This window comes from Callospermophilus lateralis, chromosome 3, assembly GCF_048772815.1.
Source record: "Callospermophilus lateralis isolate mCalLat2 chromosome 3, mCalLat2.hap1, whole genome shotgun sequence".
NCBI lineage: Eukaryota > Metazoa > Chordata > Mammalia > Rodentia > Sciuridae > Callospermophilus > Callospermophilus lateralis.
The window spans coordinates 2,293,398-2,319,490 of NC_135307.1; the positions used below are offsets into that span (position 1 = coordinate 2,293,398).

The 26,093-nt window shown below is 57.3% G+C and overlaps 1 protein-coding gene across 7 annotated transcripts in view; it reads right to left on the bottom strand.

Moving 5' to 3' along the window:
* Window positions 1-26,093, bottom strand: part of Pacs2 (phosphofurin acidic cluster sorting protein 2) — a 78,339-nt gene that overhangs the window by 13,021 nt on the left and 39,225 nt on the right. For 2 of the 7 annotated variants that reach the window (XR_013090718.2, XM_076849522.2), the window contains exons 2-13: window positions 20,739-20,826; window positions 19,190-19,279; window positions 17,813-17,938; window positions 14,072-14,234; window positions 13,542-13,615; window positions 13,257-13,337; window positions 12,026-12,085; window positions 4,553-4,710; window positions 2,698-2,788; window positions 2,413-2,487; window positions 1,854-1,999; window positions 241-376 (exon numbers count right to left, since the gene is read on the bottom strand). Coding sequence is in view for 6 of the 7 variants with exons in the window: in XM_076849522.2 (XP_076705637.1) it covers window positions 241-376; window positions 1,854-1,999; window positions 2,413-2,487; window positions 2,698-2,788; window positions 4,553-4,710; window positions 12,026-12,085; window positions 13,257-13,337; window positions 13,542-13,615; window positions 14,072-14,234; window positions 17,813-17,938; window positions 19,190-19,279; window positions 20,739-20,826 (1,288 nt within the window). In the remaining variant the exon portion in view is untranslated. Of the gene's footprint in view, window positions 1-240; window positions 377-1,853; window positions 2,000-2,412; window positions 2,488-2,697; window positions 2,789-4,552; window positions 4,711-12,025; window positions 12,086-13,256; window positions 13,338-13,541; window positions 13,616-14,071; window positions 14,235-17,812; window positions 17,939-19,189; window positions 19,280-20,738; window positions 20,827-22,089; window positions 22,292-26,093 lie in introns of those variants that run through there. The other 5 variants (XM_076849524.2, XM_076849528.2, XM_076849527.2 and 2 more) reach the window with 4 other exon arrangements.

Sequence of the window (26,093 nt, forward strand, 5' to 3'; positions counted from 1 at the left end):
CACCACACGGTCCCCAACAGCAGCAGACTCCCAGCAGCAAGGGGAGAGAGGCCCACCACCAAGCTGCCTGGCTGAGGTGGCCATGTACCCTGCCTGGCCCCCGGAGGTTGCAGGGAGGGCTGGAGTGTGCACGGGACCCACACAGGCTTCCTGACACTGACAGGATCCTTTCTAGGTCTGCTGGCAACCTTGATCTCTAAATTTCTCTCCTGCCTTGACCTGGCAAAGCCCCACAGGCACCTGCAGCTGGCTCCGCGTGTCCGGGCAGCGCTCACTGTCCAGGCTATTGGCCCGCTCGTTCTGTGGCCGTGATGGCTGTCTCTCCTTCAGGGATGTGCTCCGGCCCCGGCGACCAGCTGGCTTTGCCTCAGACCTGCTGGGATCAGAGCAGGCTCGTGGAATGGGGCAGCTGGGGCAGGCGGACGGGGACAGGGCCAGAGCAGGCCAGGCACGTGCTCACACAAGCCGCACACTGCGCTGCTCCAGGGAAGAGCTGCCTAGCAGAGAGCAGGGAAGGATGGCCACAGTGTCACTGAACGAGCGGCGGGGCCCTGGGCTACACAGAGCTCCCAGCTGTGAGGGTGGAGCACTGAGACCCAGGTGCCCGTATGGGACCCGGCCCTCAGCCCTGCTTCCCTCATGTGTGTACCTGATAGGGGACCTTGGGGTTGCCCACCCCTCCAGGGTAAAAGGTAGGGTCAGAGCTGGGGGCAGGCCAGTGCTAAGTGCTGACTGTCCAGGTGACTACCTAGAGCCCAACACAGGCTCCTGTTTGCTTCCTGCTGGGTAAATGCCAGTGCCCAGACTCGCTGCTTCCAGGAATGTCCTGATCGCCTCGAGAAGGCGCAGCGGAGCCTGGCGCAGACACACCTCCGACCCTGGCCTGCACTAGCTTAGAGAAATCCAGGGCTGGACTGCTGCTGAGTGCTGGGTTCTTCAGATGGACCTGCGCAGTGAGGTGGCTAGGGAGTGAGGTGGCTAGGGAGCGGGGAGGCAGTTTGTCTAAAGGGTTGCCTGGAGGCAAGAGTGGGGAGGTTGGGGTGTGCAGCAGGGAATCTCCTCCCCACAGCCCAGGCTGAGTAGGGTGCTGACACAGGCATGGGCTCACAGGTCTCCTGCCCTGAAGCCACCAAACTCTGGGCACAGTGGTGCTGGCCAGAGGAAAGACAAGATCCCAAGGGAGATCCAGCAGAGGCAAGGAACACTACATGCTCTGGTGAATGGGCTCTGGGGTCAGGCATGCAAGGCAAGGGGTACCCACAGTTGGGGACAATGGAAGGTGGGTCTGGCATGTCCCCAAGCAAGAAGCATGGAGCCTGCCCATGTGAGACTGAGATGGCTGTGGGGAGAGGGCCATGGGTGTGACCTGTGCTCACCTTGACACAAACCAAGCTACCTGTGCCAACACCAGGCTCTCATCCCCAAGTGCTCCACGCCTCTATGTGTGCCGCAGCCTGGGGGTGTGGGGTGCAGGCTGGAGGTGGGCCCATCCTGGCCCTTGCCAGCCACAGGCTCAGGCCCTACCCTCCCTGAGCTGTCAATCCTGCCTGCTGCCTGTCCCCAGTCCCACCCACTTCAACGGCCTCCTGGCCCCCAGCTGTTCCCCCAAGGCTTCATTCAGCAGCTTGTCCTGGGGCATGGCAGGTAGAGGGGCAGCACCCTTGGACATGTGGCCCTCCAGGGAGTGCAGGTGACAGCCAGACAATGGAGGCAGCTAGCTGTGCACAAGGTGGGGCCCAACTCCGGCTCCAGAAGGTACCCAAGGTCACGGCCTCTCCCCGTGATTCCCATCAGGTCAGCAGCCCCATCCCATGGGGAGCCACTCCTCCTGGCAGGCCGGGGCGCACAGGGACCTGGTGGAGGGGATGACTAGTGACTCTGTCTTGGTGATCCTCCCGCTGGGTGGCAGCTTCTCAGTGAACACGTCCAGGGTGGAGGTCTCGGCCTCAGGGCTGTCCTCAGGTTGTTCCGATGGCTCCCGTGAGGCTGGTGCACTTTGCTGGGCAGAGAAGGAAGCTATGTGCTCTTCCCTAGCCCAGAACCACAAAGCCCACCTGGAGTCCCTCTCGGCTTGTGTGGTCCTGGCTTGGGGGAAGGATTAGGCCACCTTGGAGCCCTGTACATCACAGAACTCTTGGTCCAACACTGCAGGGAGACCAGCACCAAACCTGCCAGAGACCCAGCTCCCACACAGCCCAGCACCATCTGGAGACCCTTCCAAAGGGCACCAGGGAAACCCACTGCTCATGGGCCACCATGTCAGTGGAAGCAAGCAGCAGCCCTCGACTGGGCACCCTGAGCACCTGCAGCCTGGCCCGGGGCCAGCCCATGTCCAGGCAGTGAGCACAGGCGCTCCATATGGTAGGTTGGGGCCCAGGGCACGGCTAGACAAGCATGTCCACGCCTACTTACAAGGGCCACTGTGTCAGAGACACTGTCACTTGGCTGCTTGCCTCCTAGGGACCGTGTCTTCTCTGGCACATCAGCCTGGGGATGGAGACAGGAATCAGGCTGTGTTGCTCTCTGGCTGCAAATGGGAAGAGGCCCAGGGGACACCAAATGGGACTTTCCTGGACTGTGGGCTCAGGTCATCCAGAACAGTCTCCTGCCACTGGGAACACATGGCAACCAGAGACATGCTTGCCCAGTGTTTGTCCAGCATGAAGACAGGAACCCAAGGGCTCTGCTGCCACTCACCGGGCTTGGAGGCTCCTTCTGGCTGCGGGCACTGTGGATGCTCCCAATCTCCGTCTGTGAACTGGAGTGCGACAGGCCTTCGAAGTATGGCCTGGCTCGGGAAAGGGATGAATGTCATTTTCCAAGACCCTCCCCACACTGCAAGTGAGGCTCTCCTATCACACATGAAGGGGCAGACAGAGGAGCCCAGGGGCCCCTCTCAGAAAACAGGCATCCCTGAAACCCTGTCTGCTCCTGGCTGTCAACAACTGAGAGGCTGAGTGGCAGCTCCACTCTAATAACCTGCTGGAGGCTGCCTGAAGAGACCTGCAGGAAGCAGAGCATTCTCCACAGCACAGTGAAGGCACCCGCAGCAAGCACAGGCCACTCTAGGCCAACCAGGCCACTCGAGGCCTGTTCCAGACCAACAGGCCAATCCAGGCCAACCAGGCCATTCCAGATTAACTGGGCAGAACATGCCCACCTCCAGCAGATAAGGTATGAGTGAGGGGGAAAAGAGGGTACAGACCCAAAAGATGTAAAAGACATTACCAGCCAGGACAGTGCCAGGACTCCTGAGAGCACTGAGGTGCCCGCTAAGTCCTAAAACCTGGACAAACAGGGACTCAGCTGTGTGACCACCCAAGACCACAGTCCTGAAATGTCCATGCCCCACCCAGAACTGTGGGCACTAACTGGCCAGGGACTCTCCAACAAGGCCAACATCACTGAACTCACAGGGGAGGACCCAGATGGTGTGGGAGGAGCTGGTGTCGTCCCAGCAGTGCAGAACGCAGAGGGCTCACTCAAGCCCAGGCGGAGAGATGAGGCAGGAGGCCCAGGTGGTAGCATGGTCTATGGCTACTGGGCAGCACAGAGCTGCATCTCCATCCTGTAGGCTCTGGAATGGAACTCTGCATGGCCACACTACCCTGGAGGGCGCCCCCACCCATGCCGGGTGGGAGCCAGCGGCCAGTATATCAGCCCCAGTGCAGCAAGACACCAGCAGAAATGAAGCCAAGCCCAGGACACTGCCCTCCAGAACAAGGAGTAAAGGTGGCTTAAAGTCAGTGTCAGGGTAAGACGGGAGCTGCCAGGGAGCCAGGGTCAGCTGTGGACCTGCCTAATGACACAGGATACCACTTTCTTGTATGTGCCTCTCTGTACCATGTAGGTTTAAAAAGCCTCAAACCTCAGCTGCCACCCACACCCCAGACCTGCCACACCCAGTCACACCGAGGCCTACACACTGTCCTGTGGGCTGTGCTTCCCACCCCACAGAACAGGGTCTCCTAAGCGTCCACGGCGAAACTGCGAGGAGACCTTCCGTGCTGCTCCTCCTGCCCCAGGCCAGCCTCAGCCAGCCCCTGCCACCCCAGGAGAGGTGCTGGCAGGCCTCCAGCACCCAGGAGGACCCCTCAATCCTCACAGCCTGCCCCACATCCCACCTGCCCCATGCCCCGAGCTCCTGCCTTCTACAGATCGTTCCAGTCCACCCCCATCCCAACGACCTGAGAGCTCACCTGATTCTGTCACCTGAGAACCACACTGCCTTGTGGAGACTTTACCCCAGCTTCCTGCCAGCCTTCGGGCACCTCCCACCGGATTCACTCAAATACACCCCTTCCTGATACCTGGCTCAGTCTACCCGCAACCACCTGGGACTGACTGGCCCACCGCCCCATCCAGGCTGCCCCTGGCAGTCTGGCCTGTGGGAACCTTCCAAGCCTTCAGAGGCAGGTGGCCCTGCCCACAGCGCCCAGGGCCAACCCAGGTCAGCCACCAATCAAGCAGCAGGTGTGGGGGCATCCTGAGGGCCGCTCAGAAGTCTCTTTGCAGGGTTCATCAAAATGACCATCTGGCTCTGCTGACTCACCTGAGCTTGGGCTTAGGAGTACTGAGGACGCTATCATCCTCCTCCATGTCAGGGCCACTGTCGCTGGGGTTCTCCATGTCCAGTGTGTCATACAGAAGGTCCAGGTCCTCCTCCACCTCAGGGACATGTTCCGCAGGGTCCTGCTCTGAGTCCAGGACCTGTAACAACACCAAAGGTGCATAAGGGCCCCACAAAGGCCCATACCCACCCTTGGCAGCAGCCTATGGGCTATGAAGAGTGGTCTGCAGAAGGAGGACAAGCAGAGTGCTGAGCTGCTGGGCACACTCAGCGACCAGCACTTCCATCTTATTTACTTTCTAGTTTCTGGGAACCGGGACTCTCTCCAAAGACCTCAGGTCCTCACAGTGTGTGGTACAAAGGCTCCTCGGCCTGACCTGGCCCTCAGTCAATGACTAGGGGGTGCTTCCCGCACAGGAAGCCGAGCACGCAGTGTAGGCCAGGGAGCACTGGGAAGTGCCTGCAGCTGTGCGGCTGTGCTGTAGGCGGCAGTGCAGAGCACCTCCTGTCTGCCCAGGAAGCCTGTGCCCTTGTAGAGCTGCATCCCTGGCAGCCACCCCCAGGCCTGCCCTGTGAGCCAGCCCCTCCAGACACTGCCAGAGTGGAGTCGGGAGGATGCAGCCTTGCGTCTGGCATCTGACTCAGCATGGGGTGGCAGGCCCATGCGAGCCCCGTGTCAGTGCTGGTCCCTTCTGAGTGGGAGCAGGTGTTTGGGGCCAGCGCTGATGGGCAACTGGACTGTTTCCCACGTGGCTCCTGCAGATAAAACTAGCAGCACAAGCCTAGGGGTCACAGTGGGGATGCACCCCTACCTCCTTAGGGCTGACCAGGAGCATGAGTTGGAGTGTTCAGTGCCTGCTTTCCACCCACCCGTGCACATGTGCCTGCTGTTGGGGGGCAAATGGTGACCTACCTGACAACCAGCTTACCCGATGCCCACTGATGACAGTCCTTATTAACCACATCTCTCTCTTCTCTGGCGAAACATCTACTCAGATCCTTTGCCCATCTTTTAATCAGACAATTCATGTTTTTAAACAGACGAGAAACACCATCTTAGGGTAGCTGACAGTTTCTGAAGTGGTAACCTCAACCTCCACTCCCAGCCAGCCTGAGGGTCTGCTGGCGCCTCCGGAGGACTGGATGTGGACCTCACCATAGGCATTTCCCTGGTTCTGAGGCTGCCAGGCCCCCTGCGGGCCTCCACCACACCTCTGCATCTCTGACCACAGCAGGACATGGGTTCTTCGGGGAAGGTGCACCCTAGCTGGTCAGCTGTTTCACAGCTGTTTTTTCACCTGTTTTCACAGCCACCTTTCCAGTACTGTAAAAGCTGTGCTGCAGCACAGCTTCCTGGCTGCTCTGTTCCTTGGCAACTTGTGGGCCGGGAGCAGTAGTCGGGAGCACCACAGCTCCCATCGGGTGTCTTCCTCAAGAGACAGACGCCTGTTTTTAACTGGGCTATTTCTGAGTTACAAGTTATCTTTATATATTCTGAGCACAAGCCCTTTATAATTCGCTAAACAGCTCTATTCTCTGGGCTGCTGCTTCATATCCTTGAGGGTATTGTTTAGAGTGCAAAAGCATTAACTACTGTGATATTCCAGTTTATTTTTCTTTTGTCACTGTGTCAAATCTAAGAGGCCACTGCCTGCTGAGTGTCCTGAAGGTGTTCTCTGCTGTGGGTTCTGTTGTATGTGGTATGAGGACCAGTTCTCCTAGCAATGTGTGTTGAGAAGCCTGCACCCTCCCCTACAGGGTGGTCTTAATGTCCTTGCTGAACACTGGTGGCAATGTAAGATCTGTCCTGGGCGCTGGACTCCATTCCGCTGACCTAGGTCTGTGCTGGTGTCAGCACCATGGTCTTGACCACTTCAGCTGGGTGGTAAGTTTTGAAACCAGGAAGTGTAAATCTTCCAGCTTCTTTCTAGATACTGTCTTCCTGGGAGGCCCTTGCTCTAACGCATTGACGTCAGAGCCGGCTGGTGGGGGCCCTTGCTCTGATGCATTGATGTCAGAGCCGGCTGGTGGGTCTCTTTGCAAAGGCAGCGGGCTTGCAGAGGGACAACGTGGGGTTGCAGAGGGACAACGTGGGCTTGCAGATCAACCCGCAGGCACTGCCACCTGAGCAAGAGTCGGCAGGGTCCACCCGCGCCTTGCTGCCACTACCTCCTCTTCAGGCCCTCCCCATGCTCGCCACACCCACTGGGTGAGTCCTGCCCACTTGAACCTTGGGTCGTCTTTCTTACCGGGTCTTGAAAGTTCTTATACACTAGATAGAAATTTTTATCAGACGTGTGATTTAAAAATATTTTCTGTCATATTGTGGCTTGCTTTTTCTCTTAGTATTTTTCACAGGCAAATTTCTAATTTTTGGGGGAAGGGGGTTCTGAACTCAGGGGCGCTTGACCACTGAGCCACAGCTCCAGCCCTGTTTTGTATTTTATTTAGAGACAGGGTTTCAGTTGCTTAGGGCCTCACTGCTGCTGAGGCTGGCTTTGAACCCATGATCCTACTGCCTTAGCCTCCTAAGCTGCTGGGATTACAGGCGTGAGCCACCTCGCCCAGCTCTACTTTTTTATTATAGCAAAAATATACAACATGGGGCTGGGGATGTAGTTCAGTGGTAGAGTGCTCACCTAGCACCACAAGGCCTGGGTTTGATCCCCAGTATACCTCAAAAAAAAAAAAAAAAAAAAAACTACTGGGGCTGGGATGGTGGCTCAGTGGTAGAGCACTTGCCTAGCATGTGTGAGGCCCTGGATTCGATTCTCAGCACTGCATTTAAATAAATAAAATAAAGTTCCCTTGACAACTTAAAAAAACACCACAAACTGGCCAGACTATGAAGTGACTCAGGGTGTGGAAGAGCGCGGCGTGACACCCCCAGGGTGTGGAAGAGCACAGGTGACCCCGACCCGCCCGAGGAGCCACCCCATGCTTCAGATGTGTAGCCATGGTTTGCCAGCCAGAGGTGCCACCCCAGCGCTGTCCCCCTAGTCACTCCTCCTGCCCCTGCTGCTGCAGATCTGCTGCTCCAGGTCCCTCCCGTGAGTGGGCTCAATGTCCACCCTTCTGAGTGTGGACACTTCAGTCTCCACTTTTGACAGAGCCCAGTGCTTTGTTTTTCCCACTTTGAAGACTCACACGTGTTCTGGGTCCTAACAGATCTTCGCCTAATCCACATTCACAAAGATGTTTCTTTATATTCTAGAATTTTGATAGAATTTAAATTTCTGATGTTTCGAGTTTAAAATTTAAGTAATTATTTTTTAGGTTTTAAATTTAGTACATGACTTTTCAGAGGGTGACTTTTGCATACCATGAGGTTACGTGTTGAGGTTCATTTTCTGTTGAAAAGATCATTTTTTCTCTGATGAACGTGGCACCTTTGTTGAAAACCTACTGACTATACAGGTGTGCCACTCACAGGTGACATGAAGAACAGCCTTTTAGCTGAGGCTAAAGGCCCAGGGACACACTGCGCCTGGAGTTCCGTGGCTCTGCTGAGTGTGCTGATCAAAGACCCGAGAGGCCTCAGCCTGTGTCAGAGGCAGCAACTCAAATGTGTGTTCCCTCAGATCCCTGCCACAACCTAGGCCCCCGAGGATGGTATTAGGAGGTGGGGCTTTGGGGAGGTGATCAGGGGATGAGAGGTGGCCTTATAAATGGGATTTGTGTCCTTGCACACGGAGCTGGAACTGCTCAGGAGGCTGAGGAGGTAGATGGCAAGTTCCAGGCCAGGCTTGGGCAGCTCGGCAAGACCCCTTCTCAAAATACAATAAAAAGTCCTGGGGATGCAGCTCAGGGGTAAAGCACTCCTGGGTTCAATGCCCAGTACTGAGAAAAGGGGGACTGTGGGGAAGCATACTCTCCCCATCTGCCCACCCTGGACACACAGTGCTGTCCATGAGGAACAGGCCCCCTCCAGACTGGGCATCTATGGGAGGCTTGGTCTTGGACTCCCAGCCTCCAGAACTGTAAGCAACACACTGTGGTTGTTTCTGAATCACCAGTCAAGGTGTCCAGCTGTGGCAGCTCTAGCAGTCCCAGACAGGGAGGCGCAGAAGCACAGTGATGCTGTGACAGACTCCTGACACGTACAAGAGGCTATGGAATGGGGGAGGGTAGAGGTTGGAAGGGTCTGTGGAGCCCACCGAGGTGAGCTGTGAGGGAGGTTCTGGCGATGCTCAGAAGAGGAGAGCTATGGAGAGAGCCATCTCGGAGCCAGACCTCGGCAGGACCATGCCACCAAAGGCCACGAGACACCTCACCCAGGAAGGAGCATGCTATTGGAAACTGGAGGAAAGCGACAAAGAGCTTGGCTGGATTCTGTCTGTGTCCTAGTGTCTGGTGGAAGGTAGAACTTCCAAGTGTCAACGGGACAGCTGGCAGAAGAAATCCAAGCTTAGCACCAAGGGTGCCACATGGCTTCTCTTGACTACGCACAGTAATGTGCAGCGAGAAAAAGGAATTAAAGATGAAACTTATCAAAAAGACCTCGGCTGGGTTGTGGCTCAGTGATGGAGCGCTGGCCTGGCACGTGTGAGGCACTGGCCTTGATTCTCAGCACCATATATAAATAAATAAACAAAATAAAGGTCCATCAACAACTAAAATATATATAAAATTTAAAAAAAAGAAAGGGAAAGGGCTGGGGTATGGCTAAGTGGTAGAGCACTTGCCTAGCCTGCGTGAGGCACTGGGTTCCATCCTTAGCACCACACACACAAAAAAATGAATGAATAAATAAAATAAAGTTATCTAGAAAAGAAAAAAGAGCTGGGGATGTGGCTCAAGTGGTAGCGCGCTCGCCTAGCATGCGTGAGGCACTGGGTTCGATTCTCAGCACCACATAAAAACAAAATAAAGATATTGTGTCCACCTAAAACTAAAATATAAACATTTAAAAAAAAAGAAAAAAGAAAGGGAAGGACTTAAGGTCTGGAAGATTCTCCCTGGGAAAGGCTGCACAGAGTGAAAAAGTGTTTGCAAGAGAACATCAGGGGGTGGCCAGTGAATGTGAGGAGGTCAGTATGGACAGGACAGCTGGAGACTGGCCTAAAGGCACTTGAGAAGTCTTTGGTGCTGTCCTGCCTACCACAGGCCCAGAATGCTAGGAAGCACAATCTCTGCTCTGCTCCCTGCATTTGGGGGCACTGCTCTGGAGTGATAGGGATAGCAGCAGCCACCCCTCCAGAGGGCATAAGTGGTCTACTGTTCGGTACCCACATGGTGCCAACTCTAGAGGCGAGAAGAGCCGGGGGCATGGGCACCTTCACCCAGACCCACAGGATGCCCTGGGCTAAGGCAGAAGACTTCTGTGGAGATAGGGCTCCAGCAGAGCCCCCACTGGGGTAAAGTCCAGTGGTGCCATGGGAGTGGGGCACCCAGGATGGCAGAACTTAGTCCCCAGCTGCCACAGAGCTGGGAGGACTGCAGGGACATACCTCTGCATCTGCACCCTATAGCACCAGGAGTGGGCCACCTGGGGCTGAGGCCCAACTCCCCGCTTGGGGTGCCTGGTGGGTGGAACATCAAAGATGACCATCTGGAGCCTGGAGATTCTGCATTTTCCTTGCTGGGTTCTGACTTCCTTGAGACAGCTCCCTCCCTCCCACAGGGAACATCCACCCTGTGCTGGTCTCACCGTTATCCTTTGGAAGCACATCACTGGTTTCATGAGCTTACATACAGCTAGAGAGGAGTCTGACCTGCTCTGATGCAGATGATATTCAAATTTGGGTCTTTAAATTCTCGAGTTGAGGCTAGAATGAGTTAAGACTTTGAGGCTACTGGGGTGGAAAGAATGTATTTTGTATGTGAGAAGCACATGGACTTTGTGGACTAGGGTCTAGACGTGAGCCCTAAAACTCAGATGTTCAGACCTGACCCCTGAGGTGACGTGCTAAGGAGTGAGGCCTTTGGGAGGTGATCAGTGGCCTCATACAGGAGGTGGAGGAAGTGTGCTCCCCCTACTTGCCCTGCTGTGTGAGGACATGTGGACAATACTATCTGAGAGGACCAGGCCCTTCCAGACACCCCATCTGCCGGAGCCGTGACCCTGGACTTCCAGTCTCAGGACTGGGAGTGAAGCATTCGGCTGTATCTTAGCTACCCAGACTGAGCTGCAGTGACAGCAGCAGGAGTGGTCTAAGTGGGCTCCCGGCCCAGCAGGAGGCTGCCCCTTGCCAAGCCTCTCCTGCATCTCCCAGGGCTGCTGTGAGGGCCACAAGCTGGGCAGTGCTGGGAGGCACACACTGGCCAGAGCACCCAGACACAGGGACAGAGCTGTGCAAGGTGGTCTGGTCCTCACACCAGAGGGAGTACAGTGGCAGATAGAGACCACCTGACTTGTCACACCATCCCAGGAGATCATCCCCAGGAAACGATAGAGTCCTTTACCCAAGTACAGTGCCTGGGATGTTGGCCGAATCTTCACAATCTGAGCTGAGTTCCAGAAGTCAGAACCCAATTTGTGTGGGTCAGGTACATTCTGGGACTCAGTCCCCGGCTGGGCCAAGTACAGAACCCCGTGGTCGAGAGCCAGCTGAGGACACTCCTTCATTGCTCGGCATACAGAAGGGGTCAGGGAGGCCTCACTTACGCCCGAGCAGAGCAGCCACCAAGTGTGGGTGCTCTGGTGATATGGCCTTCATGTTCAGGGACACAGAGCCACTGTGTGGGCCACTCCTCTCCACTGCAGCCCAGCATCACACCATGTGTTAAAGCACCAGGAAGCTGGGTGCAGTGGCCACGACTGTAGTCCCAGCAGCTTAGGAGGCTGAGGCAGGAGGATTGCGAGTTAAAAGCCATCCTCAGCAACAGCGAGGTGCTAAGCAACTCAGTGAGAGCCTGTCTCTCAATAAAAAAATACAAAATAGGGCTGGCTCAGTAGTTAACTGCCCCTGAGTTCAATCCCTGGTACCCCAAAACAAAACAAAACAACAACAAAATCCAAACCAAAACAAACAAAAAATGAAACCACCAAGGAGTTTTTCTTTCGGTTATGGAAGTTACACAAGCTCATTACAGAAAATTTGGAAACTAGAGAAACGCTAGAAGAATTTAAAACCTAAGAACCCATGCCGTACTTGCAGCAAGGGAGACCGCCTATGGCGGCAGGGGCATCAGAAGCTCTGTGCACACCTGCCTGATTTTTCTATGGGCCTAAACAGTTCCCCAAATAAAGTCTATCTATGAAAGCTAATGAACACAAAAACCCGGTGTCCATCTTCCCTGGTGACCATGACTTGGAGTTCTACAGACATGGAGCTGGCCGTCCCTGGCTCTCTGCTGACACCTCGGGAGATGTCAGGAGACAGCTCCACTGACGCCCAGCCTGGTGGGCAGAGGGCAATGCCCTACAGAGGGTAAGCACAGAGCTGTAGCTGCCCAGAGATCAGATACCTCCTCCCCAGCAGGCCGCTCAACAGGGAGGCTCAGCCCACTCACCTCCTCGGACACTTTGAACCTCCGCAGAAGCGCCACCACCTTCTGCTTGAAGTTTTGTTGCTGCAAGGCAAGCGGCAAAGTCAGGCATGACCTGGAGCCACTCCTGGGGCACCGTGGGGCTGTGCCTGGGCCTCTTGCTGCGCTGGGCCAGAGGAGGTGCACGGGAAACACTCAGCAGCACTGACACATGCAACGTGGCTCTTGCAGGAGTCCCACGACATGTTCACCAGGTCTCAGGCCACAGCTGAAGCCAGACAAAGAATGCCCGGGAGAGCTAACCGTCCCAGGCCCCACCCAGGGGTGCTAGGGGTGCCAAGAGGGCAAGTGCTGCTTTGCCATTCCTCCAGAAGCTTCACAGCCCTTCCTGCTCTCCCAGCCCCCTCCGGAAGGAGGCTGCTGGGTGGGCCCTGAGCAGATATGGTAGACAAGGTGACGGTGCCTCCTCAGTGGACAGTCTGAACCCCACTGCTCCCTGGCTGCCCTGGGCTGTACAGTCTCAGCTCTAGCCACTGGCCACCAGCGAGGTATGTCCCAAGTCAACCTACAGAGAGACAGCTCGCCCCACCCACCTCCCTTCAGAGGTTGGCCCAGGGCCCTGGAGCTGAGGCTTGACTGGTGCTAACCATGGTCCAGGACAACAGGCTTCCCTGTATGGAAGTAGCTGGCACAACAGGGGCACAGCCTCCCAAGGCCTCCCTCTCACATGCTGCCACAAGTGGGCAGTGCCCGTCCCCTGTCAGCACTAGCATAGACTTCCCTGGCAACCCACACTGCCATTCCTGCAGGGGCACAGCTCAGTGCTGGGGTTGAGGGTCTCCAGTTCCCAGTGAAGGACATGGAGGGTCAGGAAGGGCTGAGGCCCACCCAAGTTTTCTTCCTAGAGGAAGGAACCCTGCCGAGCTCCGTGCCCATGGGACCGCAGGCAGGCCGGGCTCAGGGCAAAGCAGGACTGGCCACACATAGGTGTGAGTGGTGCCGAGGCAAGGAGGCAGCCATCCCAGGCCCATGGAGGCCGCAGCAGCAAAGGCCAGTCTATCTAGCCTCACTCCAGACCCTGGGGACCTCGTGACCATGCAAAGCTGGAGCGAGGACCTGGGGCAGGCCTCAGAGGGCAGTACCTGGCGGGAACTGGCAGTCAGGGGTTGCCCAGGGACGCCCCTGCCTGGCCTCAGGCCCACGGTGCCCCGCGCGAGCCCCACCACCCCGTGTTAGTAGAACAGCTTCCACCGACCCTGGTCATGGACGTCGTTCTTACTATCGAGCGCCGCTGCTTCTTGGGCTTCCCCACCTCAAAGTCATCCTCATCCAGGTCCTGCGGGCACAGCACACGCCTGAGGTCACAACCACCCACCTGGGCCGGGCGGGGCCAGCCAAGCATGCAGCCCTAAGGAGGTACTGCTGAGGCCACCCTAGCCACAGCCTCTTTGGAGCTGCCCCTGGGCATGTGGGAGCCTGGGGTGGGAGAATCCAGGGGCCTCCCTGTGGCCGTGGCCGCGCTCTGGCCAGCCTCAGTTACCTGCCCCTGCACAGCATCGTCGCTGGCCTCCTGCTCCGAGGAGAAGCTCTCGTACTCGTCCTCAGAGTCGTTGTCTGTGGAGCAAGCACAGGGTATGGCGGAGACTCGAGTCCTCCCACTGCCCTGGCACCAAGGTGGCTCACAGGCCCCCAGCCCGCGGGCCTGGCAGGGTCAGCGGGACCACACGACCCTGCTCTGGACCCCACTGCATCCTGCCCTCTAGCGTCTCAGCCAGGCCCCAGTCAACCTCCAGCAGCCTTCCCTGCCCCGGGGGGCCCAGTTGTGATGGTGGCAGCAGCTGCAGGCTGCCCAGCATTTGTCCCAGGCCACAGACTGAAGGGGACAGAGAGGACGGCCCATAGGGTACCTGGTCTCTGTGAAGCCACCCAAGTAGGCCCCAGAGCATCAGGTGGCACTGATTGACTTACAACACCTCCTGAGCACATGCAACTCAGCCTTCAGGACCTGGGTGCCCCACAGTCCACAGCTCTGCCACCCCTGCCAGGGCAAACCAGTGCCGCCTCACTCACCTGCGGACTTGGCCTTGGGCCCAGCCTGCATGGCGCTGTCCTCATGGTCGATGGGCTGGCTGGACAGGGAGATGATCCAGATCTCAGCCACCTTGACGGAGGCCTCCTTGATGTTGCTACAGAGGTTCAGCACCTGGCCGCCCTCAGAGGGGTGCTGCATCACCTGGAGGGGATGGTGCTAGAATGTACCACCAATGGAAAGGGCCTCCACCCTGGCAGCCCCATATTTGAGAGCAGGAGGTGCCTGGCAGTGGGCAAGAGAGTCCACAACAGAGAGCAAAGGAGAACAGGGCTAGGGGGACAGCCAGGATGAGGATGGAGTGAGCAGGGGAGCAGAGCCCCAGCTTAGATGCCACAGACAAGGAAACAGATAGGACCGACTGCAGCCAGCTGGTCTCTGGCACACCTGTGGTGCCTGGGAAGCCACCCAGGAGGCCCCGGCTCCCACAACAGCCAAGCGACCTATGGCAGCAGGGGTGAGGGCCAGCGTGGAACGTGACACGGCCACCAGCCCTTAAAATGCCTGTCCAGGGGCATGTGTTCATGGGGGCCAAGGAAGAATGGCCACGAGCAAGCACAGGACCTACCAGGTCTGGCTTGTGAGACCATCGAGCTCTAGGGTCAACTGCTACAAAAGAGTCACAAACCAGAGAGGCAGGGTGCGCCCATCCCTTGGTCCCTGCCTGCCTTGCACCACCATGTCTCAGAGCCCTCACTCACAGGCCCGAGCTCTCTGAAGCCCTGCTGGTGGCCAGCTGATGGGACCCACGTCAGGATTTTATACATCAGATTCAGCACTGAGACTTGAACCCAGGGCCTTGTACATACTAGGCAAGCGCTCTGCTAACTGAGCTACAGCCCCAGCCCCAATCCCATAGATCAGATTTTTAAAAAATTTTGGGTCCTGATTTGGGGGTGCTAAGTCTAATCAGTAAAAAAATAAAATTCTAAGAAAGCTCACACCTGCTTTCACATCCTGTCAGATGCCAAATTAGGTCAGCTGGCAGCCCTACACCAAGACTCCCCCACTCCTGGGCTCTGTGCACCTGTGTACCAACAGGGACACAGGTGCCCACATACTCTGCACGGGTATATGCCATTCAGAGGCTGCTTCCCTCACCTGCCTCTGCAGGCCCAGCTCCACACACCTGTCACTTTCCTGCAGTGACCTCAGACTTGGTGTGAACCACTGGCTCAGAGGCCAAAACATTCTCCAGAGGTGGACACATGGATCCATCCCAGTGACCCTGGCTGAGGGAAGGGCCACTGGTTGTTGCGGGTGAGCAGCAGCCCGGATGTAGGCCCACTGGCCCTGCCTGCCCACACCACCTCTGCAGGAGACAGGTGGGTCAGGGCCTCTGCCAAGAAAACCCACTCTTGCCTCCTCCATGTGGGAGGGTAAGAGGGAGATGGGACCTCCTGTGACAGGCACGTTTGCGCTGATCCCTGTGTCCAGCCGCTCCTGAGAGCACCCTAAGTCTGGAGTGTAGGGGCTGGTCCTGTGAAGCGGGTTGGGAACATGCTCCACACCAGCCACCACAGATGAGGGCGAGTCCCCAGGGCTGGCTGGGGCTGGGGCTGGGGAGGTGACCGTGGCCCACCTCTCCCCCGTTTGGTTCCCAGTCTCCCTCTGACCGCTCCTTGACGCCCCAGCCCAGAACCCCCGGCTCTCCCAGCACACTCCGGGCTTTGGCCAGGGCTCCTTAGGACTGGCGCCTCTTCGCAGCAGCACTCAGGAGCTCTGCCGCTGGGAGCTCTGCTGGGTGATGCTGATGGCCAGGGGCCGTCCCACTTGGGCCTGGCTGTAGTGCCATATGGCACTGAGGGCCCTGCGCCCCCTAGCTTGGCTGGCCCATGGGCCCAGTGACAGCTGGAGCCTGCTGGGGTGGCCTTCTCCTGCCACCCTACAGGCTCCGTTTTCACCATCAGAGTTTCAGAGCCATGGGAAGCTGCTCAGAGGCCAGGGAAATGCTGGGCCAACCTACAATTCTGAACCTCAGTGGTCAGGCCTGTGGACCTCAATTCTGCCACCCCAGCTACCTGGGTGAGGGTGCACAGGCTGAGGCCTGGGTCCACCTGGGACGGGAGCCCCAAGGGGGCAGAGCTGGGGCCTCCTCCCACCACCATGACGCTCACCAGTGTGAGTGGAGGCCATGCCTAGCAGGTCTTGAGGGGCCATTAGCTCCTCCTGCTGCCAGGTCCTGGGGTTGCGCTCTCCTGTTTATGCCCCTGGCCCTGACAGCCATCCACATGCACATGCAGGTCCCCAAGACACCCAGCTCAGGCCTTTCTGCCCGCCAAGTCCCTTGGGCAGAGTACATGGTGGGTCAGGGCCAGAGGGACAGTAGGTGGGGCCAACTACCGCTAGAGGCCCCTGGGGCTTCACGGGGAGACCACCCAGCCGTCACCTCTATGTCCATGCACTGGCTTGACCCCATGTCCCAACCTTAGGGACACTGTCCTCCTGCCACGTGCCATCCTTATACAACAGTACCAGCCTCGCTGACAGCCCCAGCCTACTCCTATGTGGCAGCTTCTGCGACCACACCAGGCTGGCACAGCCCCCAGGTGAGCCTCATGACACACCCCACGCCCACCAGGCAAGGTCAGAGCTACCTTTATCCCCCAAACCACCAGAGCTCATGGGATGACATACAGCCCGCAATGGTCATAGTGAGGGACAGCCACTGCCAAGCAGCAAGGAAACCAGGCCCCGTGGGAAGGCCGAGCTGGGTCTGGGGCCAGAGGTGTGGTGGGAGAGGACAGTGCAGGGCCTGGAGGAGGGTGGCCAGGGAGCACAAAGAGGCAGGCACTGAGGCAATCTTGGCTTCAGAGCACACAGCTGTGGGGCAGTGGGCTGTGGGGAGCAGAGATGCAGAGGCCACATCCAGGGCCTGGCCCTTTCTCCCAAGAACGGACAGGCTTTAAAGCCGCAGCGCCATGGCAGGTGGCCTTTAGAACAGTCAGTCTAGCACAAGGGAGAGGCCAGAGTCTGGGGGCGGAGGCGAGTTCCAGGAGACAGGATGGGGGCTTGGGTGCGGCATGGCGGGGCAGCTGGGGTCGGGGAGACCCAGGCCTGCAGTGACTGGTGGGGCGGGACCGCACCGGAGTCTGGCAGCCCCGTCGGGGTGGGGTGCTACAGCCAGGCCTGCTGCTGCGATGCTTGCCCCAGGTAGGCCCAGTACAGCTCCACGAGACCCCAGCTGTCCCTCTTCAGAGCCACTGCTGTGGCTCCCGGACCCATGAGGAAGTCTGGGCCCCTCAGCCCAGGGTGCCTCTATGTCACAAGTCCCTTCCATTTGCACAGTCCCCCGGCCCCATAGTACCCCACGGCACGCAGGATGACATGGGGCTGCTGGGCAGTTTTCCTTCTGAGGTGCTCCCACTGCTTCAGCCAGTCCCATGTTTGGGGCTGGCAAGGGCCACATGGGATACCCAGGAGGAGCCTTCTGCAAGGGGTTCCAGGACAGGTCCACCTGGGCCCTCTGCCACGGTGGGCAGGTATGGAAGCTGGACGTGCACATAGGGCTGCATGTGTGGCAGGAGCTATGCTGAGCCATGTGGGGCTAGGGGACCAGGAAGACGCAGCACATTTGGGCTGAGCTCAGCATCACGGGGGAGCCCACTCCTCTGGTCACTGTGGTGTGAACACCGGACATGTAGGAGTAATCTGCCACATACAAATGCTCTGCTATCCTAGAACCAGCCTGCACAGTGCCACACAGCGCCCAGAGTACTCACCTCGGCCATGTTGATGGAGCCCGCAGCCAGCGTTTTGTAGCCCAGGATCGTGCGATTTTTGTAGCGCTTTCTGCGCTGCAGCATGATCTGAAGCTTGTTGCCTTCTCTCTTCAGGAAATGCGGGTACTGCGGGCAAAAGTGAGCGCCCTGAGGTGCCCAGTGCAGCCTGCCCCATGTGCCATGAGGTCAGGTCTGCATGGGGTGACCTTTGATGTTGCCTGAGACCTTTCAGGGTTGCCCCTGGTCCCCGGGCCCTTTGTCTTCCACCACCCAGAAACGAGCACAGCAGTAGGGCTTGATCCTGGGCAGAGCTGCCTGGCTCTGCCCCCGCCCTGCTGGCTGGAGCTGGTGGATGGGAATGGCTTGCCAAGATATTTGGGTTGGGGGGCCATGAGTGTTCATGGATGCATGAAGGAGACAGCCATGGCCTTGACCCCCGTGCATTCTCCCACCTTCGGGTGTGTGTACCCTCCAGCTAGGCAGCCAGAGGGGACTACTTGGAGGGACTTGCCCAAACAGATGCTCACAGGTTCTTTCTCAAGACTTGACACTGAGAAAGCACCTTGGGACCAAAGCAGATGAGCCCCTGCTCTTGGCTGAGCAGGGCTGTGTGCCTGTTCACACTGCAGAAGCCAAGGGTTCTGCTCTCAACACAGGTGAGTCCTGTTCAGTAAATTACACCTCAAAGAACTGGACACCCCAAAAAGTCACACACTACAAACCCCAGGAGCATGTTGGTGGGGATAGCTCCAGTGGCCGGCCCCAGGTAGCCAGGCAGGGTAGGGCTGGTGGGTGGTGGGTGGTGATGGGGAGGTAGTTGGCGGGAGCTCGCAGGGACACGGGCATTTCACCAGACTCGTGCATTTAAAAGGAGAAGAGGAGTCATAGGAACTTAGAATGAATTGGTTTAGTGGGTGCTGAATTAACTGGTGCTGGGCTGGCTTTCTAGAAGGGGCAAGGCTCTGGAGAGAACCAGGGGGGCTCTCTGTTTCCCACTGGCCTTGGGAGGCGCTCAGCCACATCTTAGCTGAGAGACAGTCCACCACGAGGCACACCCAACGCTCATGGCTGTGAACTTAGTAGACTGAGTTCCCCTGTACTCCTGCCCATCTTCTCTAAATATGAGAATGAGCTTAACTGGGAATTCGATGTGTGGCCTCCTCATTACATTTTTTAACCATGAGAAATGAATAAAAATAGAACATGGTACACCAAGAAAATTTTCTGACCGTTTAATAAGCTACCACCAAGAGAAGCTCAAAATAAGAAAGCACACAGTTTGCCCTAGTGAGGGGGTGTCCATCACTCCAGGTGCTGAGCAGGCCAGGCCAACATCCAGGGCATGAGGAGAATGCCCATCCCCCGTATGAGACTCACCTGCAGAGAGAAGGTCAAGGCCAGGTCAGTCTCCACTTGTCCACTGGGGGGCAGCACAATCTCATGAGAGCGGAGGACCCGTTTGGAGCCCTGTGAGAAGACAGATCTGCTGATTTGAAGGGAATTTTTAAATGAAACCAAGGACACGGTCACTTAGTCACTCTTTAAGCCGTCACGATGAGAATCCCGGGCAGGAGGCCTAAGCAAGGAGGGTTCTCAGGGGCAGCAGAGGACACACACCAGAGCCTTGAGCACACCCTCCCTTTGCTGCACCAACCCCACCTCTAGGACCCGCCACGGCACACAGTCACCAAGACGCCTCCCGGCAGACGCCAGCCTTAGCTGGTAGGCCAGTGTGCTGGGCATCCCATATTTTAAAAAAGGCAGGTCAAACAGGGCCGACGGCCCTCCAGAGGACATCCTCAGGCCTAGTGCCGATGGCACAGAGACACTGTGGCCAGGAGAGAGAGGGTAGGCACCATCTGGGGACAGACACAAAGTACGCAGGCGCAGTGAGCGTTAAGTGGCCTCAGTCAGCAGGAGCTTCCTGTCAGCATGTGGAAAGTCACTGTATGAACTGACAGGACCCCAACCTCCCACCTACACCAAACTAAACTCAAGTGCACCATCGCTGTTCTTCACAGTACTGTCTGAGAGGACCTGCTCCACAGGATGTGGTGGTGCACGCCTGCAATCCCATCGACTCAGGAGGCAGAGGCAGGAGGATTGCAAGTTCAAGGCCAGCCTCAGCATCTTAGTGAAGGCCTAAGCAACTTAGCAAGGCCCTGCCTCAAAAGAAAAGATTTGGGAATGTGGCCTAGTGCTCAAGCGCCTTTGGGCTCAGTCCCAAGTACACACAAAAACAGCATCTCTCTGTCCAGCAAGGACAGACCCCGAGGACTTCATGCTGGAGAGAAGGGGAGATGTGGCCAGGTGCGCTGAGTGTCAGACTCCCACAGCATCAGACACAGAATGTGCCAAGGTTTGGAGGTGGGGTGGGCAGGCAGCTGCAGAGGGGGCTGGGGGTGGGGAGCCTGGGGATGTGAAGCAAAGGAGGGGGCATGGAGCTCACCACCCAGGGAGCCCGGAGCAGGGTCATGTGGCAGGACGCAGGCCTGGGTGGCCTGGTTCGGGGGATATCAGCGGTCAGGTCTGGACCAGGGTGGCAGGGGAGTGGAGGTCCTTCCCCACAGCCCTCCTTCCTCGTTCCTGCTCGGCTCCCTGTCCCACTACCAGTCATCCTAGCTTCTGCGTCTCGGAGATCCAGACCTACCCAGCTGGGACAGCAGGAGAGGGCAGTGCAGAGATGCAGCCCGAGGGCCTGGGTGCCTCTGGGGCCGTGGAGAAGGGCCTTGGCTAGGGGGAAACCGACACACAGAGGGCCAGGGACATGATGGGGAATGCGGGGAGAGGCCACGGGTGTAAAGAGGGACGGTCCAGCCCTGTCCAGCTTGTTTGATGCAGCCTCCTGCGCCTTTGCACCTGTGTCTGCCAGCCCCACACTAAGAGGAAGCAGGAGGGACTCTTAGGGCTGGCAGGCTGAGCTCACCTGCATCTTGACCGCGATCACCACTGATGTGAGCTCCTTCTCCAGCTCCCTGAGGACCGCCAGCTTCTTCAGAGTCAGGCTGCACAACCTGTAAGGCGCATGCAGTTCAGCCTGGATGCTGCCGGAAGGCCACCCACACCTTGCCCCCACCAGCCTGGCTGTCCCACCTCCCAGAAGTTTCTGCAGGCCTGGCCCACTGCAGCCACACTCAGTGACCCTGTGTACCATGGCCAGGGCCTCATCTCCACCAGAGGCAGCTCAGCAGACAGGTGGGAGAGACAGGCCACCAGGATCCCAAAAGCCCTCCCATAAGACTGCAGAACAGAGAGGCCCCCAAAGACCAGGGTAAGGGCATCACCCCGAGCCCAGCTCCCAGATGTGGGAGCAGAGACCCTAGCCCACACGGCACTCCCCACCCTGGCTTCCCCAGCCCACCCAGTGCTCCCTAACCTTCCCACTGCCAACCCCACCTCTTGTGCAATTGTGGGTTCCCACAGGGGACCCCAGTCACTGCAGGCAGTGTCTTCCTAACAAGACTACCCGGTGGACTGAGCCTGCCTGGGGAGCACTGGCCAGCAGGGAGCAGCAGAGGCTGACGCTGCACAGTGGACCCTGCAGGAAGGGCCTCCAGCACTTAACCTAACCCTTGCCACCCTACTCGGAAGGGTGTCTGATCTAAAATGTGCGGATTGCTCTTCCTGGAACTGTCCACTTGACATTTTGGACTGTGGTGCAGTCAGCACACTGGGACCCCGGGGCAAAGCCACAGCTGAGAGGTGACTAAGGGGTAAGGCTGCACAGGAGGCCGGCCACACTCCCGCAGCCCCGCCTCAGAGGGGCCTGACTGAGATGAAATCGCAGGAGGGGCTGCCAGAGCCGGGAAGAGGAGGAGCCCAGGGAAGGGGACGAGGGAGCAGAAGCAGCTAAGTGAAACCAGCCAGAGAAGCAGAGAGCAGCGAGCACCCGTGGCCTGGGTGTGGGCAGACTTCAGAACACCTCCAGCTGGACAAAGGGAAAGAGGACAGGAGTCCTCACTTCAGGAAGGACCTGCAGACATCAAAACATGAGCAGGGCAAACACTTCTTTGATGCCACCAACTACCCAAATCCACCAAGATGCAACAGTAATGGGGCTCCTCCTGTCTCTGACCAATAAGTTGAATTATCAGCTCAAATATCCTGAAAAAGAAGCCTCGGGAAGCCCAAGCTGACATTAGAGGACAGGGCCCAGACCAGGTGGTGGGGCCTGGGCAAGGTGAGGCCTAGTGGGGACGTGCCCTGCAGGACCCAACCCTCCCACCTCCTGCATTTTTTTGCTGCCTGTCCATGACTGAGCAGCTGGGCCTGCTCACCTTGGATGAGACGCCCCTCCTGAGGCAGCCTTGCTGGACCTGAGTAGGAGGCTGGCAGAAAGCTGTGGTCCTCCCTGCACTCATCTGGGGCTCGGGCCTTGGCTGGGCTGGGCTGGGCTGGGCTGCAGGGTAGCCCCCATGCCCGAAGTGCGTGAGTGGAGCTGGAGGGCAGCTGCGCCATGCCCAGTAGGAGCTCTCCGCACAGGCTGAGACCTGGAGCAGCCACAGGATGCCCACGGCTAACGCTGCAGGTGAGGGACTGGGCTCCGCCTCAAGACGGGACCCAGGCCTGCACCTGGGCTCTCACACCGTGGCTCACACAGACGGGCCCTGCTAGTGCAAGAAGCAAGGCCGGGAGAGGACACCGGCAGGAGGGAGATGAGCAGCTCCTGGTCTCAGACCTTGCTCGTGCATGCACACGACACCAAGAAATGCAGACTTAGCTCTGGAATCCACCAGTGTTCTTGGGCCACACGTCCCAGGGCCACTTGCAACAAGCTAATGCACCCACATGGGGTGGGGGGTAGGAGGGTGGGCAAAGCTTAAAGACACCCTTTTACAGATCCCCTCAGGGCTGGGCTGTGGCTCGGAGGTAGAGCGCTGATCTAGGTGTGAGGCACTGGGCCCAATTCTCAGTACCACACAGACTTAAATAAAATAAAGGCTCATTGACCTATATTTAAAAAAAAAAAAGAAGTTCAATTAATTATTTAAACAATAAAATCCCCTCAAAGAGGAAATGCTTGGTCTAAAACAGTGCAGATCTTCACGCTATAAGTCCCCGAGTGCTGGAAGGAAGGACAGAGCTGTACAAGCGTGAGGGGTGCTGCTGGCCCTCCCTAGCCCGACCTGTGCATCTGGCACCATGCCAGAGACATCCAGGAGTTCAGTCTGTGTCAATAAACTGATTTTACATGCAACAGCACAGGAGCCAGAACAGCCCTGGCCACTCAGGAAGAAGTGGCAGGGACTGGGGCTAGGCTGGGGCTGGGCTAGGGCTCAGTGGCAGAGCACTTGCCTAGCACATGAGAGGCACTGGGTTTGATCCTCAGCACCACATAAAAACAAACAAAATAATGGCGTTCTGTCCATCAATAACTAAAAAATAATAAAAATTAAAATTAAAAAAAAAAAAAAGAAGAGAAAGAAGGAGGTCGTTCAGCTCTGAGACGGCAGCTCCACCCTGCACGGGGCAGCAGCAGTGCCAGTCTGTGCCCGGCAGAGGGGCCACAGCAGTCAGGCAGGACAGGAAGCTGACCACACATCTAACAAAGGGTTCTATCCCACTGAAAAGGCCTCTCAAAACCCATCAATATGAAAACGAACCTAGTGAGCCAGTGAGCGGATTAAGACACTGATGGCGAGGGCGTGAAAGGTGCTTCCCGCCAGAGCCACTGGGGAGACTGAGCAGCCGCCACACAGCTGTTCAGATGGCACTACAAATTCACAAAGAAAATGGAAAAGAGACCTCACCCCAGGGGATGGAGAGGAGGGACAGCAGCACCTGGAGCTCCTGTGGCTGCAGGGACGCCAGGTGCAGAGCCACCCGGACACACCCCGGCGGGTTCTTGTAGCACCAGGCACACTGCTACCCCTTGGAATGCCTCCCAGGGTAAAAGCCCAGTCCACTCAGAGACATGCACGCATCCCCAGCAGCATGCTCAGTGGCCAAGGGCTGGAAACAGGCAGAGGAAGACCTGCAGCCTCTGGCCAGGAGGCAACCGGGCCACCTGAGGCTGGGCGGCAGACACGCACGACCATCCAGAGGTACCATGCTGGGCACAGGCCATTGGCAGCAGGCTGTGCAGCTCTTCATTCTGGAAGGGCAATGCCAAGAGCAGAGAGTGCAGAGGCCAGGAGGGGTATGGACAGTGTGGAGGACTGTCCCAAGGTGCAGACCTGAAGAGAGTGGTGGACACAGAATTGGTTAGAACTCGAGAGCTGTGTAAAAGGAGGTGCGGAATGGAACGTTATTATATGATCACTTCCTCTTTCCTTTTTGTCACTGGAGATGGAACTCAGGCGTGCTCTACTGCTAAGCCATGTCCCCCCAGCCCTTTATATTTTTTGAAACGGGTCTCACTAATTTGCTGCGGCTGGACTTGAACTTGTGATGCTCCTGCCTCAGCCTCCTGACTCACTGGGATTACACTTTTGTACCACCATGACTGGATATGTGATAACCTTTAGAAGTGAGGGGGAAAGGCAGGGTACATGCCTGTAATCTCAGGGCTCCAGAGGTTGAGGCAGGAGGATCACAACTTCTAGACCAGCTGTGGCAACTTACCGAGTTGCCAACTGTCTCAAAATGACAGAGGGCTGGGATGTAGCTTGGTGGTAAAGCACCCTGGGTTCAATCTCCAGTGCCAGAAGAAAAAAAAAGGCAGGGGCAGATCTAAGAGACACACCAACCTACTGCTAATAGAAACCCTATTTGGATTCTGCTTTTTATAAACTAATTGTAAATCCGTGTGTGTGTGTGTGTGTACCCATCCTTGACACTTATTTGGGGGCCAGGGTTTCAAGGTCTCAATTTTTCATACTTGATGCTCTCAGAGGTCCTAGTTCTACAAGTTTATGCTCCTTGGCATTTCTCTGACGTGGGGCAGCACAGGCCGGTGCTGCTGGGAGGACCTCACACTGCAGAACAGGAGGCTCTGTGGGACTGTGGCTTCCACCTTAGGGGCCACTCTTCCTGGTAGATGCCCAAGGCCCCAGCTTACAGCTCTGCAGGGCACCAATTACAAGGGGTTCCTCCCTGCTGCAGCGGTGCTCAGCTCCGGCCCACTGGGGTTGCCACATGTGTTCCTTTGTGTGTTTATTTCCTGGCGTCCTGAGGTATGTTCTAAGAAAGGCTATTTGTTGCACACAGCATTAAAAGAACAATCACCTGCATAGAGAAACTGAGCCAGACAGCAGCACTGCCACTTGCTGTTGATCCAAGATTGGTCTGAAGAGAGGACAGCTGCCTTGGGATACAGGCCAAACAGCCTCACAACAAGCCTACAAGGACATGCGACATGAACCTGCACCTGGAACTTGCAAGTCTTGTGATAGTGACGGTGAAGTTACAGAAATGAAGCAAAGTGTATTTTAGGCTGGGTCCAGTGGTGCACACCCATGATTCCAACAACTAGGGAGGCTGAGGTAGGAGGATTGCAAGTTAAAGAACAGTCTGGGCAACTTAGTGAGGCTCTGTCTCAAAATAAAAGATAAAAAGGGTCGAGAATGTGACTCAGTAGTAGAACACCCCTGGGTTCCATCCCCAGTGCCAGGAAAAACAAGTATTTTAAGACAATGTCAATATAGGGACCATATCCATGCCCGGGGGTGATCTGCTGAGTGCCCAGTGCTGCTCCTGCCCAGTCTGCTTGGGGCAGCCCAAGGTGGTACCTGGCTGGTGAGCCTGGAGGCAGCAGCAGGAGGCTCAGTGGTCAGCCGGGACTCTGCAGGATGAAGGCCTCCTAAAAAAACACAGGGAAGGGCCACCGACACCAGTGTGCTCCTTGCCACGCCTTCCCCACATCCTGAGGAGCTGGTGTCCCCACGGGGGCCTGCTGCCTGTCCCGACTCTGCCTGCACCCTCCTTGGTAGCGAGTCTCCCGTGCTGTCAGCATCAGCTTCCTGCCAGAGCCCAGTCCTGCCTCCTGGACATCTGGGCAAGCCTGCTAAGCTCGCAGCCCCTAGCAAGGCGGCCTGAGCAGAGGCAGTGGGCATCAGTTCCTGGGTGGTGGCCCTGCCCATTCCTGCCTCCTGGCTGCAATGGCTGGAGGAAGTGGAAGCCAGCCCAGAGGTCAGAGAGCTACCAGCTGGCCAGCTCTGGACCGCAACCCCTGTGACACACGGGTAGCAGTGAGCACATGTGTTCGCTCAGGAGGGGCAGTGCAGCATCCCTCCAGCTGGGCCTTGGTCCAACCTGGCAGCCGTCCTCGGGACAGGACACCTGCCTGCAGGGAGCCACGTGGCTGGTGCTCACTCCCAGGCCAGGGGCAGCTCCTGGGCAT